The 23,157-nt window shown below is 38.1% G+C and overlaps 1 protein-coding gene and 1 long non-coding RNA gene across 8 annotated transcripts in view; one reads left to right on the forward strand and one right to left on the reverse strand.

The window, feature by feature from the left end:
• The window catches only part of nadka (NAD kinase a), a 77,631-nt gene extending 65,696 nt beyond the window's left edge, over window positions 1-11,935 (forward strand). For 6 of the 7 annotated variants that reach the window (XM_042762958.1, XM_042762955.1, XM_042762957.1 and 3 more), the window contains exons 9-12: window positions 4,824-4,923; window positions 5,740-5,897; window positions 5,974-6,056; window positions 11,218-11,935. In XM_042762958.1, the coding sequence (XP_042618892.1) occupies window positions 4,824-4,923; window positions 5,740-5,897; window positions 5,974-6,056; window positions 11,218-11,365 (489 nt within the window). In that variant the 3' untranslated portion in view covers window positions 11,366-11,935. Of the gene's footprint in view, window positions 1-4,823; window positions 4,924-5,739; window positions 5,898-5,973; window positions 6,057-7,348; window positions 7,597-11,217 lie in introns of those variants that run through there. The other variant, XM_042762960.1, reaches the window with a different exon arrangement.
• Window positions 11,936-13,999: 2,064 nt separating this feature from the next.
• On the reverse strand, window positions 14,000-14,894 carry LOC122145859. The gene is made up of 3 exons (XR_006160591.1): window positions 14,771-14,894; window positions 14,541-14,600; window positions 14,000-14,079 (listed from the first exon to the last, which is right to left on the reverse strand). It is a non-coding gene; the product is annotated as an uncharacterized LOC122145859 (long non-coding RNA).
• Window positions 14,895-23,157: the final 8,263 nt, after the last annotated feature.

Genomic DNA, 23,157 nt, shown 5'->3' on the forward strand with positions numbered 1-23,157 from the left:
CATGCATAAATTATATCAGTATTAGAAATCAAAATGTTGCCATTGTATACACTTATAACAAGACTGGGCTTCTATTAAAAAAATAAAAGAATAAAAGTAAATAAATTTAGAGGCAATTCCTAGCAATTGTGGGATGAGACTTTCCAAGTATCCAACCGTGTCACTGCCCTCAGATTTCTCTGAGATGTTTGTGATCTTTATATTTGATCGCCCGCTCCGGTTTCCGAGATCATCTGTTTTGTCTTTCAAAAAAGTGATCTCATTTTCCATCTTTTCAATTTGTGCGCAGGTGTCTCTCAATTTATCCTCATTAGCTCCTTTCCTGGTCTGCATCTTGTTGACTTGTTCGGCTAGAGTTGAAAGTGACCGTTCGATTTTGGTCAGAGAAGTTTGGATGTCAGTTGTCTTCTTATTTATTGTGAGAAGTCAGTTTGTCATTAGAGTCAAAAATCACTTTAATGAGAGATACAAGTGTTAGCTTTTCTTGTTCAGCCCCCATCTTTCGGGGAAATCAGAAGGGTGTCAAAACATTGTTCTTTTTGCTGCGGAGTGAAGAAATCTGTAAATATGATTAAAAGATGAATATGAGACAAAACTACAGAATGTCACATTTTATTATTGGGTGATTCAACACAAAGATGTTTTACCAGCTAAGAAGATCAGCGCTTTTAGAGTTTCATGTCCCTATCTGATGTGAGCATAAGTATTGGAACAGTTGCCTCACAGGTCTTTCTAAGTGTTCAGCTGTGTCCTGTTGCATTAATTCTTCAGATATTAAAAGCAGGGAATGTGTCTTATCTGTTATATTCATTGCTTCTGTATTCTAAGTCTTGCATTCGATGATGACACACTCAAACCAGGATGAAGACGAGGAAGCCGACTCTGAAAGAAAAGCAAGCAATTTGGATGCTAAATAAGAGGAAGTTAATTAGAACTATAGGAAAAACAAAGGGCATGGAGAAATCAAGAGTTTGGAAACTACCGGCGACATCAGCAACCAACGATGACCTGATCGGCTGAGAAAAACAACAGTAGTTGATGACAGACAAATCATAAAAGCTGTGAAAATGAACCCTAAAATACCTGTCTGTAAAATCACCAACAACCTCCAGAAAGCTGGGGTGATGCTCTGTCAATCTACAGTGCGCAGGAGAATTGACACAGAATTACAGAAGCTACATTGCAAGATGCAAACCTCTGATCAGCACCAAAAATACAAACCCGATTCCAAAAAAGTTGGGACACTGTACACATTGTGAATAAAAACAGAATGCAATGATGTGGAAGTTTCAAATTTCAATATTTTATTCAGAATACAACATAGATGACATATCAGATGTTTAAACTGAGAAAATGTCTCATTTTAAGGGAAAAATACATTGATTTTAAATTTCATGGCATCAACACATCTCAAAAAGTGTGGCATCCCCTCTTCTTTTTATAACAGTCTGCAATCGTCTGGGGACTGAGGAGACAACTTGCTCAAGTTTAGGAATAGGAATGTTGTCCCATTCTTGTCTAATACAGGCTTCTAGTTGCTCAACTGTCTTAGGTCTTCTTTGTCGCATCTTCCTCTTGATGATGCGCCAAATGTTTTCTATGGGTGAAAGATCTGGACTGTAGGCTGGCCATTTCAGTACCCGGATCCTTCTTCTAGTTGTGTGTTGTTGTGTTGTGTTTATTTATATAGCGCTTTAAACAAAAAAGATTGCATCAAAGCAACTGAACAACATTAATTAGGAAAACAGTGTGTCAATAATGCAAAATGACAGTTAAAGGCAGTTTATCATTGAATTCAGTGATGTCATCATGCAGCTCAGTTCAGTTTAAATGGTATCTGTGCAATAATTTGCAATCAAGTCAACGATATCGCTGTAAATGAAGTGTCCCCAACTAAGCAAGCCAGAGGCGACAGCGGCAAGGAACCAAAACTCCATCAGTGACAGAATGGAGAAAAAAAACCTTTGGAGAAACCAGGCTCAGTTGGGGGTCTAGTTGTGCTATGAACTGATGTAGTAATTCCGATCCAGTTTAGTGGCCAAAGGAGCGTATTGTGGGTTTGGTTGATCTGTTTCCTGTGGTCTTGTCCCGGTGGTCGTCTGAGAAAGGGTCTTTACTGGGGATCTGTCTCTGGGGCTCTAGTCCTGGTCTCCGCTGTCTTTCAGGGCTGTAGAGGTCCTTTCTAGGTGCTGATCCACCATCTGGGCTGGATACATACTGGATCCGGGTGACTGCAGTGACCCTCTGACTTGGATACAGACTGGATCTGGTGGCTACGGTGACCTCGGAATAAGAGAGAAACAGACTAATATGAGCGTAGATGCCATTCTTCTAACCATGTAGCAAGTACATCGGGTGTTATGGGAAGTGTTTGTGGATTTTGGATTTGGATATTAGAAGTGTATTAGTCCATAGTTTCTGTTACATCATCAAGTTGTTCTGAGGTTTTGGATATGCTAAGGAATTGGTATACATCAGGAAGATTACTTACAAAGCAGTCTTTTGTGGTAGAAGTGATGGTTCTACCATACTTGTAACAAGAAGTGGAATTTACAGTTTTAGCTATATGAAGTTTGCACAAAACTAAATAATGATCTGAGATATCATCGCTTGGCTGCATAATTTCAACACCATCAACATCAGTTCCATGTGACAGTATTAAATCTAGAGTATGATTTCGACAATGAATAGGTCCTGAGACGTGTTGTCTAACCCCAATAGAGTTCAGAATGTCTATAAATGCTGATCCCAATGCATCTTTTTCATTATCAACATGGATATTAAAATCACCAACAATTAAAACTTTATCTGCAGCCAGCACTAACTCGGATGTAAAATCAGCAAACTCTTTAATAAAGTCTGTATGGTGCCCTGGTGGCCTTTTTTGTACCCTTCCAATTTCATTCTGCTACTGCCATCATACATAAATAGTGGAGCAATCTCAGAAAGGATTTTCTCAGTGAAATACAATTGCAATACAAAAAAGGGTACAAAATCATCTTGGCTACCAATATTCTACGAAGCCATGATGTTGTAATTGATGCAGTATGTGGTCTGGCATTGTCATGTTGGAAAATGCAAGGTCTTCCCTGAAAGAGACAACTTCTGGATGGGAGCATATGTTGTTGTAGAACTTGGATATACCTTTCAGCATTGATGGTGGCTTTTCAGATGTGTAAGCTGCCCATGCCACACGCACTCATGCAACCCCATACCATCAGAGAAGCAGGCTTCTGAACTGAGCGCTGATAACAACTTAGGTTGTCCTTGTCCTCTTTAGTCCGGGTGACATGGTGTCCCAGTTTTCCAAAAAGAACTTCAAATTTTGATTTGACTGACCACAGAACAGTTTTCCACTTTGCCACAGTCCATTTTAAATGAGCTTTGCCCCAGAGAAAACGCCTGCGCTTCTGAATCATGTTTAGATATGGCTTCTTTTTTTGACCTATAGAGTTTTAGCCGGCAACGGCGAATGGCACGGTGGATGGTGTTCACCGACAAAGTTTTCTGGAAGTATTCCTGAGCCCATGTTGTGATTTACATTACAGTAGCATTCCTGTATGTGATGCAGTGCCATCTAAGGGCCCGAAGATCACGGGCATCCAGTATGGTTTTCCCGGCCTTGACCCTTACGCACAGAGATTGGATGATATTATGCACTGTAGATGATGATAAATTCAAACTCTTTGCAATTTTTCACTGAGAAAATCCTTTCTGAGATTGCTCCACTATTTATGTATGATGGCAGTAGCAGAATGAATTTGGAAGGGTACAAAATCATCTTGGCTACCAATATTCAAGAAAATGCCACCAAACTCATTAGAAACCACTTCATATTGGATCAGGACAATGACCCAAAACACCCTGCCAGTTCAGTCAAGGGCTTTATCAGGGCAAAGAAATGTAAGGTCTTAGATTGCCCAAATCAATCTCCAAATTTAAATCCGATTGAACATTGATTTCACCAGCTGAAGAGGAAACTAAAGACAGAAACTCCCCCAAACAAGCAACAGTTGGAATTGGCTGCATTAAAGGCTGGGGGAAAGCATTTCACAGCATAAGACCAAGAGTCTGGTGAAGTATATGGGTTGCAGACTTACTGCTCTGATTGCATGCAAGGGATCTGCAACTAAATATTAGCTTTTAATCTTTTACATCTGCCATAAATTCAACTGTTCCAATACTTATGCTTACATCAAATAGTGGGATGAACTTTAAAATTGCTTTCCTTTTTATTTGGTAAACCATGTTTGTGTCGAAAGACCTAATAATAAAATGTGACATTCTGTAGTTTTGTGGCATATTCATCTTTTAATCATATTTGCAAATGTCTTGACTCCACAGCAGAGAAAGCAATTTTGTCTTACTGTTCCAATACTCATGGAGGGCACTGTATATGACCATATATACTGTACATATACATATACTGTATGTGTATATATGTATATATATAAATTATAGTTAATAATAAACGAAATAAATTATTGTTAATAAGACTGCAACTGACGAGGCGCACCCGGACACACATCCTGCTTAAATGACTGCATCATGTGGACTCCCATTAAAGGTCTTCTTAACAATGTCTTTCTGGCAATTAGCTGACTAACTCATTGTGAAAATATGTAGTTTTGCTCATCCTTAATCTGATATCATTTTTAATTAAACCAACTTGAGCAAAATAATATATTCATAGCATATGCATCGCTTCAAAATGTTTACTTTTTTGCCAGTTATTAAGATGGGTTTTCTTTTAGTTACTTTCAGATATTTTCATGTGTAAAGCCATTGTTTTATTTTCTGTAAATAATATATCTGTCTGTCAGGTGCTGAATGAAGTTGTTGTAGACCGAGGTCCATCTTCGTACCTCTCTAATGTGGACTTGTTTCTGGATGGTCATCTGATCACCACTGTTCAGGGAGATGGTTAGTGTAAAATATAATCCAGATAATTACATGTTCTAAAAGGTATTTCACAAATGTTCAGGGAGATGGTTAGTGTTAAATGTATTTATTATAATTACATGTTCTAAAAGGTTGCTTCTTTGTCTGTTTCCTGTAAGAATACCCACATCCTTAATGGATTCTTTTATTTGATAAGCAAAACTACTTAAGGTTGATGTATGTATGTATTATATATGTATATATTTCTTTTTCTTTTTTTTGACTACTAAAGCTTACAAATACCATTTGTGACCCTGAACCACAAAACCAGTCTTAAGTCACTGGGGTATATTTGTAGCAATAGCCATAAAAACATTGTATGGGTCAAAATTATAGATTTTTCTTTTAAAGCGTCACAGACTTTTCATTCAAGTCAAACAGACAAAGCACAATATAAAGGGAATATTTAAAATATTTTGCTAAGATATTTTGTATCCACAACAGAAAATAAGTTCTCCTATTCCTCCATTTACAACAACGCCATAAACTGCAGTATGAAGAGTGTGCAGCAATATTGAAAAACAAAACCATAGTTTGTTCTGTAAACGACAGAAAACCACACTGTTTTTCCCCCTTATGCACCGAAAACACCCAGAACAGTAACATCAAAACCAAACCGTAATTTTATGTAGTTACACCCCTACTGTTTACTGTGATAGTTTTACTGAAAAAGACAAAATACTGATGATGAAATTCAAAAGCATTTTGTCCAATGTTCAGTGATATGCTTTTCTAAACAATATTAGTGTTTTAAAAAGAAAGAGCTCATCTGCCCTCCCTTCTTGCTCTTTCTGCCAGGTGTGATAGTGTCCACTCCCACAGGAAGTACTGCATACGCAGTAGCAGCAGGTGCCTCTATGATCCATCCAAATGTTCCAGCCATCATGATCACACCAATCTGCCCACACTCCCTGTCTTTTAGACCCATCGTAGTGCCTGCTGGTGTTGAGCTCAAGGTAAATGCACAACAAACCTGCTGCTCTTTGGCTTTGAATGCATGAGGATATTTACAGAAACCTATTATGCTTTTAGATTACGCTGTCTCATGATGCCAGAAACATGGCCTGGGTGTCTCTCGATGGCAGGAAAAGGCAGGAAATTGCCTATGGTGACAGGTAAGTGACTTAAAATATGCTGACAAGAAATGTAGGGTGGGACTTGTTTCTCGATGTCTTATTTTATTCTACACCTTTAACCCTAAGATTATTCATTCAGGTAGGGTACAGTATATTCAAATATAGCCTAAACCATGAAGTACTCACCTAAATAAAACCTAAAATCAGCTAAGCTAAGAGCTCTATAATCAAACTGTGAACAGCAGTATTGGATATGCTGTTAAGCGTGATAGGGTATCAGGTGTCCTTCATGCTTAATGCGAGCAGCATATTAAGAGTGTTTTACTCCTCATTCTTATAATAATACTTTTTGGGGAATTCCACTTCCATCTCATTAATCCACTCTTCCTGTGTGTAGGAGTATTGATCTCTGTGACTCATGTCCAATTCGCCGGACATCCTTCTGCTGTCTCTTACACTGTTATCTTCTCGCACTTCCTCTCCCCTTGTTAACTGTAGTCTTCGTCAGTCTTAACTCCACTTGTTGTTTTGTCTTCCTTTCACCCTGTGTGCCCTCTCTTTAATCTTTTAGTTGCAAAACATTAAGTTCATGAATTTACTTTTCACACCTTTTACTCATTTCATCATGTTCTACATTATAAACAGAGAAAGTGAAGTACATTTGTTTATACTCTACATCTATATAATTTCAAGTATTTCAGGTACTTTCCAATCACATCGCATTCAAACATATTTATATTCAAGCATATGTGGCATTAACTTAAAATAAAGCAAATAACATTTTTTTGAAAAAGGTAAATGATAGTACATAAGTAAATAATGGCAATATCAAAATCAAAACAGACTAAATAAGAGTGCTTGTCATTAACTAAAGCAGTTTTGTTTAGGAGGCTGATTACACTGACACTTTAAAACAGGGGTCGCCAACCCATCAATCATGATCGACTGGTAGATCTTCATCACTGTCCAAATAGCTCTCAAAAAGAACAGTCAAGTCACCTTTATTTATAAAGTGCTTTTAACAATACAGATGTGTCAAAGCACTTTACAATATTAAATAGGAAAATAGTGTCAATAATGCAAAATGACAATAGTAAACACTAAATTTTCAGTTAAAGCCAGTTCATCATTGAATTCAGTGATGTCATCATCCAGCTCAGTTCAGTTTAAATATTATCTGTGTCGACGATATCGATGGATATTAAGTGTCCCCAACAAAGCAAGCCAGAGGCGACAGCGGCAAGGAACAATGGCCATCTAGGAGACAAGGTCTTCACTGGGGATCTGTCTCTGGGGCTCATCTAGTTGTCCTGTTCTCCACTGGCATTCAGTGCTGTCGAGGTCATCTCTGGGTGCTGATCCACTATCTGGGCTGGATACGTACTTGATCCAGATGACTGCAGTGACCATCTGATCTAACTGCAGTGACCATCCACTTGATCTATGAGCAAGTAAGCAAGTAAAGGCGGCTCCCTTTAAAATCACTGATGTTATCAATTAATGAAGTTTTTTTTTTACATTGTGTGCACTTTGTTGATTATAATGAGAGAACTTGAGTTTAAGCGTGAGGACGTTTTATTAATCCGTCCATTCTTTTCAGTTTCAGTGATTAAGCTAAATCGTGGCCAGATTTAATTAACTAATTTCTTGTTTTAGTTAAGCCTAAATAATGGTAGCAAAATTATACAGTGCCTCACATTTTACTAAAATAAATGAAATAATTCATAAAACAAGCAGCAATTTCCTAATCAGTGTACAAAAAGAGGTCTTTTTCCCAAGTAGTTCTTTGTCAAAATAAAGGACAGGTAACGAATAACAAAGTATGTGCGTGTCAAAAATAGCTGACTTCTGTGACGTGAGGCGACTAGCAGATGGTCGGTTTAGCCAGTCTGTCTGCTTCCTGACCTGGGCCCCAGTTAGTCAAGTGCAAACTCTAAGACTATGTGCCATATTTCTAGAGAGAAGAGCATCACCACCCCAGGAGGGATGACGACCATTTCTTTTCAACAGGTCAGGTCTGCCCCAAAAACTCGTTCAATTGTCTATGAAACCTATGTTATTCTGCGGGCACCACTTAGACATCCAGCCCTTGAGTGATGACAGTCTGCTGTGTATCTCATCAGCACGGTAAGCAGGGAGGGGACCAGAGCATATTACAGTGTCTGACATCGTACTTGCAAGTTCACACACCTCTTTAATGTTATTTTTAGTGATCTCTGACTGGCTAAGTCGAACATCATTATTGCCGGCGTGAATAACAATCTTACTGAATTTACGTTTAGCATTAGCCAACACTTTTACATTTTCCAAGATGTCAGGTGCTCTGGCTCCCAGTAAACATTGTCTCTGTTTTCACGTTCCGTACAATAGAATCACCAATAACTAGAGCACTTTGATCAGGTTTCTCAGTGGGTGCATCACTGAGTGGGGAGAACCTGTTTAATATTTTGATCAGAACAGAAGAGCGGTGTTTTGACCCACGACTATGCTGCCTCACAGTCACCTAATCACCCTGCTGCATAGGCTCTGTAACCGGAACCGAACAATGTATACAGGACTCCCTGAGCTAGTCGCATCCAAAGCCGTATCTACAGCCCTCACATTCTTACTGTCCTCCATTAAAGTTTGGATGCATGTCTCTAATTCTGAAACCTTCTCTGTCAGCATAACTATTTCCCTGCATTTATCACATGTGAATCCCTTGTCGCCGACAGAGAGAGCTAAACTATACATGTGGCAAGTGGTGCAAACAACAGTAGCAGGAGAAGAAGCCATTACCATGATTGAAGAATGATTCTGACTGTTTGATGAACTCTTGAAAAACAGCCAGAGAGAAAAAAGGGGTAATAGAAAAAAACGGTAATAGACGCAAAATGCGAATGGAAACATTAATGACAAGCTAACCGGCTAACGAATGCTAACACGCTGTACACGCGCTGCACTCGCGATTTAAAATTTAATGGAACGGTCAGATTAGTCAGACTAGTTTGATAGATAATATCAGATATAAGGTGGGAATTAAGTTTATATTTTAATCACTTTAGACAACAGAGAGTGATAGTAAGATAGAGATTCAACAGAAAAGCGAAGCTACATCGAGCTACAATTACAAACCACTCTGCAGCACGCAGACAGCTAATAAGCTGTTGTGTGGTGGGCATTCTGGCACACTATGGTTGCTGTCACATCATCCAGGTGGATGCTCTCTGGGAAGAAAGTAACCAGAGCAGAACGCAGTGGTGAGCCGTGCTCTGCACCGAGAAACCAATCATCCAGCATGGCAGACAGCTCTGGGTCTAATTCAGCAGTGGTGACAACACCGGAGGTGGGCAGCCCCACCGAATCTTCATCCTCAGAGGCAGATAGCCCATCCCACCGAATGACACGCTGGGACTGCTGAGAGACAGCCCAGCAGAATCACTCTGCAGCCACACATGACATACTCTCTGGGAGGAGTGAGAGGTCTGTGGGGCGTGGCCCAGCAGAGAAGCTCTCACTGTAACCCTCAAATCTACCAGAGCACTAACCGGCGGTCCTCTGCTTGTAGCTGAGAAACCAGGACAGGTAGTGACAGAGGGGTCTGCTCCACTCCCCTTGAGGAGAGAGAGACTCGATCGCAGTGATGTCAGCGATGCCATGGTCATATGCCCATAATAGACATATGACCATGGCATCGCTGACATCACTGCGATTAAGTCTCTCTCTCCTCAAGGGGAATGCAGCAGACCCCTTTGTCACTACCTGTCCTGGTTTAGCGATGCCATGGTCATATGCCCATAATAGACATATCAGATACTGAAGACAGCGATCGTGACCGCTGACAGACGACAGGAAACAACCACATCCAGAATGACATGGACAAAACAGCATCTTGAAAAAGACGCAAATCATCCGTGATTTGGTCTTTTACAGGAAAAGCACACAAGGGAATCACTGCTGCAGGGACACCGCTGTACGGTGCTGTTACGCTAACCAAGAACAGCTCCTCTTCAACACAGGTGAATGGCTTTGTAGTACATTAACCACTCGGCTCCGAAGCAAAAAAGTGGATGCACGCTGTCACCTTAAATACCCGTGTGCACGGGGAGTGGCTCATCATGCAAAATCCACTAGCCATTTTCATCCATTTTCATTGGCGTTTTCTCTTTAACTCAGAGATGATTGGGGTCCCAAGTTAGACCCCTAATGTCATCACAACATAACTCGTAGTGACCGACAGATAGGGAACAGGTGTTATACATTAAAAAAAATATTCAAAATACAATTACAGACTAAAAAAATCAACCACAAAAAAAAAAAAAAAGATAAACTCATAATCAAAAGGACATACAACTTGGAAATGTTGCATGTTTAAGGGTATTCAGTGTTTTTTTTTTTTTACATTTTCCTTTTCTTATTTCCTCTTCCCCTCCTCTTCCACTTCCTTAGATATTGATATAATTTGCCCATGGTCTTAACCCTTGCACATTTCTTGGGGCAGAATAGCACCCAGACCGCAGGGAGTTAAAAATATTGTTTTGATTAGATGGTACTTGGATGTTGTGTGACCTACAGGTATACACCTGCTGCATATCTATATCTAAGTTTGTTGTTCTTACTAACTTTGTTTCATGATTTACAAATTAATATAACAAAGTAAACAAAATAAAAACAAGTCTTAAAATATCTCTTATATTTTTGCTTCTTAAGTAAATGCATGTTGCTGAAAGTATTTTTACTGGACAAGGCATATTGTTTAAGGAAATTATATTTTCCACCGCATCACCATGTCCTAACCAAGATTCTAGCACCAAACAAATTGTGTGCCCACACCAATCAATTACAGATCACTTGTTTCACTTGTTATTTTCAAGATCTGAGGTAATTGTCTCAATATTGTTTGATTATTTGTCTCTTTCAAATGATATTTGAACTCAAACCATTTTAATACTATTAAAAACACAACCAGTAACTGAACTGTCATCCAAAACAAATTATTGAAACTATTATTTAAAAATGTTGAATCCCCAACAATCTGTGTTGTGGCTGGTTAGGAAAAAAAGCATTCATTAGCATACAAAAGATAACTTTTATCGTGTGTCACACCAACGCTTTGATCTGGTTACGGCATGGTGTACTGTAAACTTGTAGGTGAAGCTTTGATGCATGACAATTGGTTTTTGTTTTTGTTTTTAATGATAATCCAATTCTTATTTTATAGTATTACCATCACAACGTCATGTTTCCCCGTTCCTTCCATCTGTTTTCGTGATCCCGTGAATGATTGGTTCGAGAGCCTGGCCCAATGTTTACACTGGAATGTTCGCAAGAAACAGAGTCATCTGAGTTCTGAAGAGGAAGAGTTCTGACCTCATTCCAAGCTTTTACAGCACGGATACTTAGCTATGTTATTTTTTTGTCTTTCAAAGGTTTAGTACATGCAGTAATGTTTTCTCTGTTTGCCATAACTATCTAAGTGAATCTCATAAAAACAACATCTTATTTAAACTAAAAATTATATTTTGCTTATTTTTTTTTTTTATATTAAATATTAAATATTTTTCCATTGTGACTTTTTTTTCTCCCCACACGAAAACTTTGTTGTGTGTGTATTCTCTCTCTCTCTCTCTCTCTCTCTCTCTCTCTCTTGTAAATTCTCTTTAGAGATTTTTACAATTTTATTCACTATGCTAATGAGAATTTGGTGGAAATGTGTGGAAAATTGCATCATTCCTTTCTTATAAAATCTTAATTTCTTCTTTTGGGTGAAATATGACCTTAATTGTTATGTGATGGTGTGTAAAGCAAAGCGCACAACAAAATAGTTATTTTAAGTGAAAGTGACAAATGATGTGACATACAGCCAAGTATGGTGACCCATACTTAGAATTCGTGCTCTGCATTTAACCCATCCTAAGTGCACACACACAGCAGTGAACACACACCGTGAACACACACCCGGAGCAGTGGGCAGCCATTTATGCTGCGGTGCCCGGGGAGCAGTTGGGGGTTTGGTGCCTTGCCCAAGGGCAACTCAGTCGTGGTATTGCCGGCCCGAGACTCGAACCCACAACCTTAGGGTTAGGAGTCAAACTCTCTAACCATTAGGCCACGACTTCCCCTTAATAATCCATAGGAGAGAAAGGGCACAACCAAACACAAATCCAAACGATCAAACATCAATAGTGGACCAAGGAATCAGGGGCGAACACAGGACTTATAAACAGTGAACGTAATCAAGCAGAACAGAAACAGGTGGGGAGCCAAATAATCAAAAACCATGGAAACTAACTAAACAGGATAATGGAGACACAGAAAACTAAACCAGAACATATCATAAGCGTGACACTAATATTCATGGCCACATATTTTTGGCTAGTTTTGTGGAAATTACTTTTAAATTGATAACTGACAATGTCTTTTAAAGAATTATAGCAATAACTACATTTTATTATATTACATTGTGCCTTATAGAGTATTGCATCAAAGTCAGTCAATAGGGGAAATTTTTTACAGTATTGTGTAAATGTATTTATGTCATATTTAGAATGTTTTATACACCTTACACATCTGAGCTTGAATATTCATTATATATATATATATATATATATATATATATATATATATATATATATATATATATATATATATATATATATTTTTTTTTTTTTTTTTTTTTTTTTTTTTTTTTCTATTTTGAAACCCCTTGAATTTTTCCATTGGTGTTTGCAGCCCAACAAACAGCTGCATTACCAATGAAATTACAATGTGTGCATTGAATATTCAAATATACTGTATATGTTCCTTTTTAGTTTTATATACAATGCCATGAAAGTAGTTTCTCAAAAACTACCACAGGAAAAATATACACTAAAGCCTATCCTAGATTTTATATCTGTAAATAAGACAGCTTCACATTCAACAATGACCATTTGCTCAGTTTACACCATATCTAACCTTTGCTCCTGTTTTTTACGACATCTTGCCAGAAGCCAGTTTTTATTTACTGTCAGAATTTTTCTTATTATTAAAAATAATTTTCATTGAGAATTTTCATTCATTTTCATTGTATTCATAGCAAAAATGTTTTAAAAAATGTCCTTGTCTCTTACTGTTTTCCAAAGTTTGCTGCAAAATGTATTTTTGTCACAACATTTTGTAACTGACAATAATGTATTTTTATGAGAAATAATTGTCATTATGCATACATATTATGTAAGCTGACTTTCATGTTTTTTTGTCTTTTTTTTTTTTTTTTTTTTTACAGATTTAGATAATAATAAATTGTAGATGATTGACAAATTTAAATACATTTGAGGTGACAGTTGTGTTTCTTGGCCTTCTTTATATCTTTTATACAATAATTATCCATTTTAGTAGCTTTCTCTTATGGTTGGTCAATTAAAAAAAAAAAAAAATCACGTCATGCAGTAACTTTGTTTGGCATTTGTTTGCATATAAGCTCTTCCGCCTTCCTTGTTCCTGAATAACATAGGTTTGGTTTCATAGACATTTGGATGATTTATTGGGGCAGATATGACCTGTTGAAAAGAGATAGTCTTCATCATTTCAGGGGTGGTGCCATCAACCCGTACAGGTTGATTGAACTTAAAAAATTTATGGAAACTTGTTGCCCTAAACAAAAAAAAGTTAATTTTGTCATGTTGAAAAAAAAATACATTTTAAGTTAAATATACTTGAGATTTCAACAGCATTTAATTAAAAACTTTTAGTTTATTGACCTAAGAGTTTTTAATCCAGTGCTTTTAAAACCTTAGGTACATTAAACTTGAAATGTTTTTGTTTTTTCAACATGACAGAATTAACTTTTTTAAGGCAACGAGTTTCCATAAATTTTTTTGTTCAATCAACCTGAGTGTTATATTTTTTATGGATGTTGTGAGTGAGTTTAGATAAATTTTTTTGTTTAATTAAAGTTTTTATGCTTTTAATTTTTTGATGACAATACACCTGCATTACAAATAAGTTTGAACTTACAGTTTATTTGAATTCACTTATCAAAATCAGTTTTCAAAGAGTTTCCAACTGGCACATGTTGGTATGTGTCTCCATCATCAGAAGCCTGGACAAGAATATGGAGATTAATAAAATAAATTTTAGCAGTCTAAGTTTTTTTCTAGATATTAATTTCATTGAACATGTTACTGTTTAGTTGAGTGCAAGCATAATTAATTGTGAATTGTGTACACAAGTGTATCCAGGAGTTCAGTAATATTTAAATATTAAATGTATATGTTTGATTTTGTTTACAGGTCATAGTATATAACATGAATTACTGATTAAATTAAAAATACGTAAAGATAATGATATTATCCTGGATTGTATTTTAGAGGTTTAGCAGTGCTATGACATAAATTAAAATTTCACCTGAATGATTTAAAATTAAAGCCTCCTCCTCACTCCTTGTTTGTCGTTTAACTCAGATATGACATGTTTGATTGTTTGTCTTTACTAACATAAACACACATTAAGGAAACTATTACAATAAAACAATCTCAATAAAAAATTATTAATCTTACTTACAAAGCATACAACTGGAAGCCCTCTCATTGCAACACATCACATGTCAGCGAGGTCACAGGTCTGCAGGTTGTGGTGGTTGTAGAGATAACATTGTATCATTTGCAAGCATGAAAGCAAGGCAATTTCCATTCATTATAATTTTGTCTGTGTTACTGCACAGTCTTAAAGTAATCATAACAGGTTGCTTTTCAAAATTAAGCAAACAGTGGCATCAACTTAAATGTACAAACCTTGGTTTGTTGCAGAAGATTGCTCAAAATCTGATCTGAATCAGCTGTGGACAGTGACGAAGGACAGAATTCTTGTTCAAGGTTCTTCCCAACCACTCGATTGAATTCTTCATACACCTGAAATAAAACAAAAAAAGAGCATTTGTTAACATCAGGGATCTGTCAAAATTGAACCAATGTTACAATTAACATTTAACCATCATGTTTATCAATACTCATTTCATATGGCGTTATTTCCCTGTCAAATGTCGAGAGCGCATTATTGTAGTGCGAAAGTACATTAATATAATGTGCGAGCGCGAATCTCTCTGCTCGCGCGCGGGATATAATGTGCCCGAGCGCGAATCTCTCTGCTCTGGGCGCGCGCTCTCAGATACACGTTGCTCTTGTAAGAATTTTCTCTGGGCTCGCTCAGAGAGTATGCCTGCACTTAAACCGTGTTCAGTGCAATCGCGAATCTCTCCTCTTCGCTTAAAGTAAGCGTGTATGTGCTTAGACTGTGTCCCGTGCGTTCGCGCATGGCCAAGTACTCTTCTCTTCGAATTCTTTTTTTTTGCTCTTGGCATAAACGCTGTCAAAACGGCAACAACCAATCAGAAATAGGCTTCAACGACTGACCAATGAAAATGCGACATCATACATGGAATCTTATTGGTTGATGGGCATTTCGGCTCTTTTTCATGAGCCGGCTCGTTTGACTCAGCTCACTGAAAAGAGCCGGCTCTTTTGGCTCACAAACGGCTCTTTAAAAAACAATAATGTTTTGACTATGATAGGTGTGAAAACAATTTGAATTAAATTATTAAATGAAATCACTCACAATGTCTCACAATTTCTTTGAAAATGCATTGATTTGTTATGAAAAAAGAATACTATTAAACATTTGCATTTAAATTACAACTTTTTAATGTATAGAAACAACAACATTACAAAATAAATACAATCTGAATCTGAACAACATAATAGAACCCATATTAAAGAAAAATAACTGAAAGGATTAAACTGGTCCATCTTTTTTGGCATGTTTATATAACCAGCATGAACTATCTCACTAGTTATGTTTTGTATAACTAGCATGAACACACACACACACACACACACACACACACAATGCTGATCATATTTTTATTTTATGACAGATTTGCATTCAGAAATGCAAGCTGCCTTACTTTCGAGGGGCTGATGCGGTGTCTTCTCTGAGTCTGACACTGTGTGTGTGTGATGGCTCGGCCCCTCCCTCATGCAGAGGTGGAAACTAACGAATTACATTTACTCGCGTTACTGTAATTGAGTAGCTTTTTTGTGTACTTCTACTTTTTAAAGTAATTTTTAAAATCTGTAATTTTACTTTTACTTAAGTATATTTTGTTTGAAGTATTGTACTTCGCTACATTTTAAAACACATTAATTACTGAGTAAAAAAAAAAAAATCGCTCCCTGGAAACTACCGCAGTAAATAATGGGCAGGAGGGCAAACTGGCGCTCAAATCACAAGAAAGATGCAGACGGACAAAACAGGCGTTAGTGGTGCAGACACCGCTGAAAACAATACCCCGTCATATTCTGAAGTTGAACTCGAAGGAAATGAAGTGAACCCCTGGCCATATTTATGATTTATTATGCAGTGTAAGCTGTGCTTACCGCAGAGAGACCAAACTACCAGCTTATAAAATCTCGACAAGACATCAACCCTTCGCAAGCATGTAGAGGTAAGCTAAATAACTGCATCGTTGCACTGGTGGTTAAAATGAAGCTTTGACATTTTAGCAAGAGGTTTTGCACAAATTAGCCAAAAAGACAGTGGTGCGGAGTCTGCGATATATATCGTCTGCGATAATATCATAGTTGTTGTTTTAATGATGTGAGCGCGGATGATATAGTGCGTTCTTTCACTGTGTGATTCAGTCTTGTAAAATACATTTAGAATGATCACAAAATTGAAGATATAAGGGCAGAAAATGTACATATATCATTTCATATAATAAATCAAAATCACACAAAGAATGCAGTCTTTTCCTCCAAAAAGTCATCATGATTAAAATATATATATATATATATATATATATATATATATATATATATAAAATCGTATATATATATCGTATATAATATATATATTTTTTTTTTTATAATATGTAATTGTATATGTTTATATTAAGAGACTTGCGTTTTAGACACCATATTGCCTGTTTTTGCTCTATTTAAACAACAAAAAATAATTCAAAACACAGGCACCAAAGCACAGTTTTGCGTCTCTGAGCAACATGACAGTTTTTAATTCCTGAATGAATCAACCGTTTAAATGATTCGGTTCAATCGCAATGACTCACTTATTAACAGTGACTTGCTGACACATACTGGACCGTTTTGTTTTCACATTTTCTGTATCTTTTGATTTTTTTTTTTTTTTTTTAATAATTAATTTCTTATAATTTCAAATGAGTATTCAACATTTTAAGTTTTGTATATCAAAACATTATTCATGCATTTGTAACTGCAGGTTAAATGCATTCATGTCCTGCATTAAACAGTGTGTAAATACATCTAAATGCCACGTCTGATGAAGCTTCTGCATTTGGTCTGCATTGAAAAGATGAGTTTGTTGATACTGATTTGCCTGGTAAAAGCCCAAATGTCTTATTATTCTAAATAACTGATTCTTTTAATTAAAAACAACTAGTTTGATATTAATAGGCCTATCCCAGGGGTGTCAAACTCAGTTCCTGGAGGGCCGTAGCCCTGCAGAGTTTAGTTCTAACCCTGCTCCAGCACACATATCCTGTAGTTTTCAAATAAGCCTAAATCAGCGTTCTCCAACCCTGCTCCTGGAGAGCTACCGTCCTGCAGTCTTCAGTTCCAACCCTGCTCCAAACACACCTGTCTGTAATTATGAAGTAGCCCTGATGGAGTTGATTAGCTGGTTCAGGTGTGTTTGATTAGGGTTAGAGCTGCAATCTGTAGGACGGTAGCTCTCCAGGAGCAGGGTTGGAGACCACTGGCCTAAATGATTAAACTAGCTGGATCAGGTGTGTTTAAATTAAGGTTATATCTAAACTGTGCAGGACTGTGGCCCTCCAGCGACTGAGTTCGACACCCTTGGCCTGTCCCATTTTTGCCTCCCTCCCACTGTTAAAATGTAACTAAGTAATTTTTACTCTGAGTAAATTTTAAATGAACTACTTTTTACTTTTACTTGAGTAGATTTTTAGACTGGTACTTTTACTTGTACTTAAGTAAAATTTCATTAATTTAATGGTACTTTTACTTGAGTAGAATATTTTTGTACTCTTTCCACCTCTGCCCTCATGCCATTTAATTGGTTGACACCTCGTGTATGATTGACAGGAACAGAATGTGAGGCTGATCAGAGAGTCGAAACGAATATGTGCGCCTTTAGGCCTATATCATATTTTTTTTGTTCTTTGAATTAGTCAATTATTTTAAATAAAATAAAATGCATCCATTATTTCATTATTACATAATGATTTAATTTCTATAGGCTATATTTTTTTTTAAAAAGAGTCGGCTCTTCAGATATGCGAGCCAGCTCTCATCGTTCACCTACAAGAGCCGGCTCTTAGAGTCGGCTCATTCGCAAACGACCCATCATGGAATAAGTTCACTGAAGTTCAATCAAGATGAGCCTAGATGGATCCGCCGAATCGACGATCTCAGGTAACCAGTTTTATTTGGTTTTTATTTTAAATATGTCAAATGTATCTTAGAAATGTCTGGGAAGAGGGCGATTGGATTATTTTACATATAAATTACCTAGACTGTCAACCACATTGTTCACACTACGTGTCATGCCCATTGAAAGTGAGATTTTTTAGATATAAAATATAAAAACTAAATAATAATAATAATAATAATAAAAACAGTGCGTGATTGATTATAACGCTCAACGCTGCAATCCGCGATAAAGAAAATCCATTGCAGATGACACTTTTCATTAATTTTCACATCACTTCATTCGTGACAGCCATAGATAACATAATTTTACTGGGGCATTTTGCCCCCTTATCCTATTCCCCCGAAATATTTGTTCAGATTTGAATTTAGCAGTTGATCTCGCTACGTACTTAATGTTTAATCACTGGTGTGATTGCACGAGACAATATGTTAATTATCAGACGTAAAATATTATTTTTGCCTTTTGGAATCCGCTTTCAAATATATTTGGCTAAAAAATCTCACTTTCAATGGGCATGGCACGTAGTGTGAACAATGTGGTTGACAGTCTAGGTAATTTATATGTAAAATAATCCAGTCGCCCTCTTCCCAGACATTTCTAAGATACATTTGACATATACAACATCAAAACAAATAAAACTGGTTACCTGAGATCGTCGATTCGGCGGATCCATCTCGGCTCGTCTTGATTGAACTTCAGTGAACTTATTTCATGTGTTCCATGTGCGGTTCAATATCAACCAATAAGATTCCATGTACGATGTCGCGTTTTCATTGGTCAGCCGTTGAAGCCTATTTCTGATTGGTTGTTGCCGTTTTGACAGCGTTTATGCCAAGAGCAAAGAGAAAGAATTCGAAGAGAAGAGTACTTGGCCATGCGCGAATGCACGGGACACAGTCTAAGCACATACACGCTTACTTTAAGCGAAGAGGAGAGAGTCGCGATTGCACTGAACATGGTTTAAGTGCAGGCATACTCTCTGAGTGAGCCCAGAGAAAATTCTTACAAGAGCAACGTGTATCTGAGAGCGCGTGCCCAGTTCCCACGCGTGAGCAGAGAGATTCGCTCTCCGCACATTATATTCCGCGCTCGAGCAGAGAGATTCGCGCTCGCACATTATATCCCGCGCACGAGCAGAGAGATTCGCGCTCGCACATTATATTAATGTACTTTCGCGCTACAATAATGTGCTCTCGACATTTGACAGGGAAATAACGCCATAATTTCATTACATATGATGCAAGCATAGACATTTCACTTTACCTGACTTTCTCTAAAAAGTGCAGGCCAATGCATGTATCTGGCTCACAGGAGGCTTGTTGATCACAACATCCTTTATTCTTAAGGACAGTCATGTCCATCTTCTGATTGATAAAGACTGCATCCACCAATTGCTGTCTGAGCATTTCAAGATTGGAAGCATCCTGGCCACTTGGAATGTTAGGTAGGTAGCTGACCTCCCCTTTTTTTGGTTTCTTAAAGGGGTCCTAATATGCTCTTTTACAAAGTCTTAATTTTGTTTTGGGGGTGTACTAGAACAGGCTCTTTTTCACATATTTTACATTATTACAACACCTCTCTCCCCCATTCTGGCATGAACTGCTCGAATAGTTCCTGTATTAAATGAAGGCCCGCCTTCTGAAATACGAAATGCAGATCTTTTTATGTGCAAACAGCAACATTACAGACTAACTAAAGTTGAAAAAGTAAAAAAGCATAATAGGACCCCTTTAATGTTCTTGTTAGGTGGATCACTGCTGGTAGAGTATCTTCCTCTTTTTCAAGCATTAACCATAACATCTGTGTGTCCAAGGCTCCTCATTTTGGATCTGTAATTACCCATTTTGTCTTTCAAACTGTTTATCCACCCACCCAGAAGGCGAACCTGGTTCTTGAAGGTTTCTTGAAGGGTGAGTATTCAACAATGCCTTTGCAACAGCTTTTAGATCATCAGCAGTTGGGTATGCTTTGGGTATGGTCTCTGCAAGTTTCTGAAGAATGTTATGTTTCAATTCCTTTGCCATTTTTCCTTTGCCAGTTTACCATGTTCAAGTAGATTAAATTTGCTTGACGCAGCCTATATTCAACTCTGGAATGTTATGGCCAATAAGCAGAGGAAGAAGGCTAATTAGACACCAATTTGCATGGCCATTTCCCCCAGTTGTGCCCTTGGTTGAGAAACCCTTTGAAATCAGCTGAGGCTGATCTGTTTTGTCAGCGAATGTATGAGGAAAAGATCTGATAGCTTCATTCAACACATCTAGAGTGATGTATTTCGTTGCCATCAGGTTTTTGAGGCAAAGAGACAACTCCAGTAGGACTATTCCCTCAAAGACATCATGCAATATGTCAGGAGCATAACCACCAACGACATGAAAATATTCCAAATTTGCTGTAAGTGGGCATTGTCTTTTTACACCCATGTTTCTTCCTGAATTTGGATCCTGCGATAATTCTTGCACCTGGCTGTTGAGTGTATCTGTCTCTCTCTGCGTTGAAATGCACCAGATCTTACCTCATGGTATTGTGCGTCAGTCCTGGATGCCATTTAAAATCTGCAAAACCTGTCCACAGTGAAGTTGTCATAAAATTCTGCAAGAGAGTGGGTACCGAGGTTATCCGCTGACACATAGACCACAGTTCCTTTAACACTTCTACCAAGATGCTCAATGTAGACACCATGCTGTTCAAGACTGGCTAAATCAAAAAGAACTGGGCAAAGAACTCTTTTATAACCACACTTTTGTAGTAAATTAGCTCAAAGGGGAAATTAGAATCAGAATCAGATTGAGCTTTATTGCCAGGTATGTTCACACATACGAGGAATTTGTTTTCGTGACAGAAGCTCCGCAGTGCAACAGAATGACAGCGACAGAACAAAAAACACATAATAAAGAATAAAAAATACAAAACAATACAAATAAGTAGGTAAGAAATGACAATATACAAATTGACAATTGTATGGCAGGTATATTACAATGAGCAGTTGTGTATGTACAGGTATATTATGTGCAAAAAAATTTAAGGTACACTAAGTATGTATGTTAGATAAATAAGTGTATGTGTATGTAAATATAAATAGTGTAGTGTGTTCCACAGTTATTATCAAGTGTTCATTAGATGGATTGCCTGAGGGAAGAAACTGTTCCTGTGTCTGGTCGTTCTGGTGCTCAGTGCTTTGTAGCGTCGACAAGATGGCAACAGTTCAAAGAGGAAGTGTGCTGGGTGTGTGGAGTCCAGAGTGATTTTGCCAGCCTTTTAGCTCATTCTGGAAAAGTACAGTTCTTGAATAGAAGGGAGGGTTGTACCGATGATTCTCTCAGCAGCCCGGACTACCCTCTGTAGTCTTCTGAGGTCAGATTTAGAAGCTGAGCTGAACCAGACAGTTACTGAAGTGCAGAGGATGGATTCAATAATGGTGGAGTAGAACTGTTTTAGCAGTTCTTGTGGTAGGTTGAATTTCCTCAGCAGTACAACCTCTGCTGGGCCTTTTTCACAATGGAGTCAATGTGAATGTCCCACTTCAGGTCCTGAGAGATGGTGGTTCCCAGGAACCTGAATGACTCCACTGCAGTCACAGTGCTGTTCATGATGGTGAGTGGGGGGGAGAGCAGGGGGTTTTCTCCTGAAATCCACGATCATCTCCACTGTTTTTTGAGCGTGTTAAGCTTAAAACAGGTTGTTGAGAGTGCACCATACAGCCAGCTCTTTAACCTCCTGTCTGTAAGCAGACTCGTCACCATCCTGAATGAGGCTGATGAATGTGGTGTTGTCTGCAAACTACTGGAGCTTGACAGAGGGGTCCTTAGACGTGCAATCAGTAGTGTACAGGGAGAAGAGCAGTGGGGAGGGAACGCAGCCCTGGGGAGCTCCGGTGCTGATTGTACGGGTGCTGGATGTGTATTTTCCCAGCCTCACTAGCTGCTGCCTGTCTGTCAGGAAGCTGTTGATCCACTGACAGACGGAGGTGGGCATGGAGAGCTGAGTTAGTTTTGGGCAGGAGGAGGTTTGGGATGATCGTGTTAAAGGCCGAGCTGAAGTCCACAAACAGGATCCTCACATAAGTCCCCGGTCTGTCTAGGTGTTGCAGAACATAATGCAGTCCAATGTTTACTGCATCATCCATGGACCTGTTTGCTTGGTAAGCAAACTGCTGGGGGTCCAGTAAGGGTCCATTGATGTCCTTCAGGTAAGCCAGAACCAGTTTTTCAAATGACTTCATGACGACAGATGTTAGAGCTACAGGTCTGTAGTCATTAAGTCCTGTTATCTTGGGTTTCTTTGGAACGGGGATGATGGTGGAGCGTTTGAAGCAGGAAGGCACTTCACACAACTCCAGAGATCTGTTGAAAATCTGTGAAAAAATGGGGGCCAATTGGTCAGCACAGGTTCTCAGACAGGCTGGTGTAACACCATCTGGGCCTGGTGCTTTTCTTCTTTTGTTCTTCCTGAAGACCTGGCGCACATCATCTTCATAGATTTGAAGAGCAGGAGGTGTGGAGAGGGGGATTGCTGGAGGTGTTAACGGTTGTGTAGAGAGATGATCAGAATGGGTGTGGGGTTTTTCAAATCTACAATAAAACTCATTCAGGTCGTTAGCAAGTCGTTGATTAGCCTCAGTTCAGGGGGATGGTGTCTTGTAGTTGGTGATGGCTCTCAGTCCTCTCCACACTGAAGTTGAGTCGTTGGAAGT

The sequence above is a fragment of the Cyprinus carpio genome, chromosome A8 (genome assembly GCF_018340385.1).
Source record: "Cyprinus carpio isolate SPL01 chromosome A8, ASM1834038v1, whole genome shotgun sequence".
Taxonomy (NCBI): domain Eukaryota; kingdom Metazoa; phylum Chordata; class Actinopteri; order Cypriniformes; family Cyprinidae; genus Cyprinus; species Cyprinus carpio.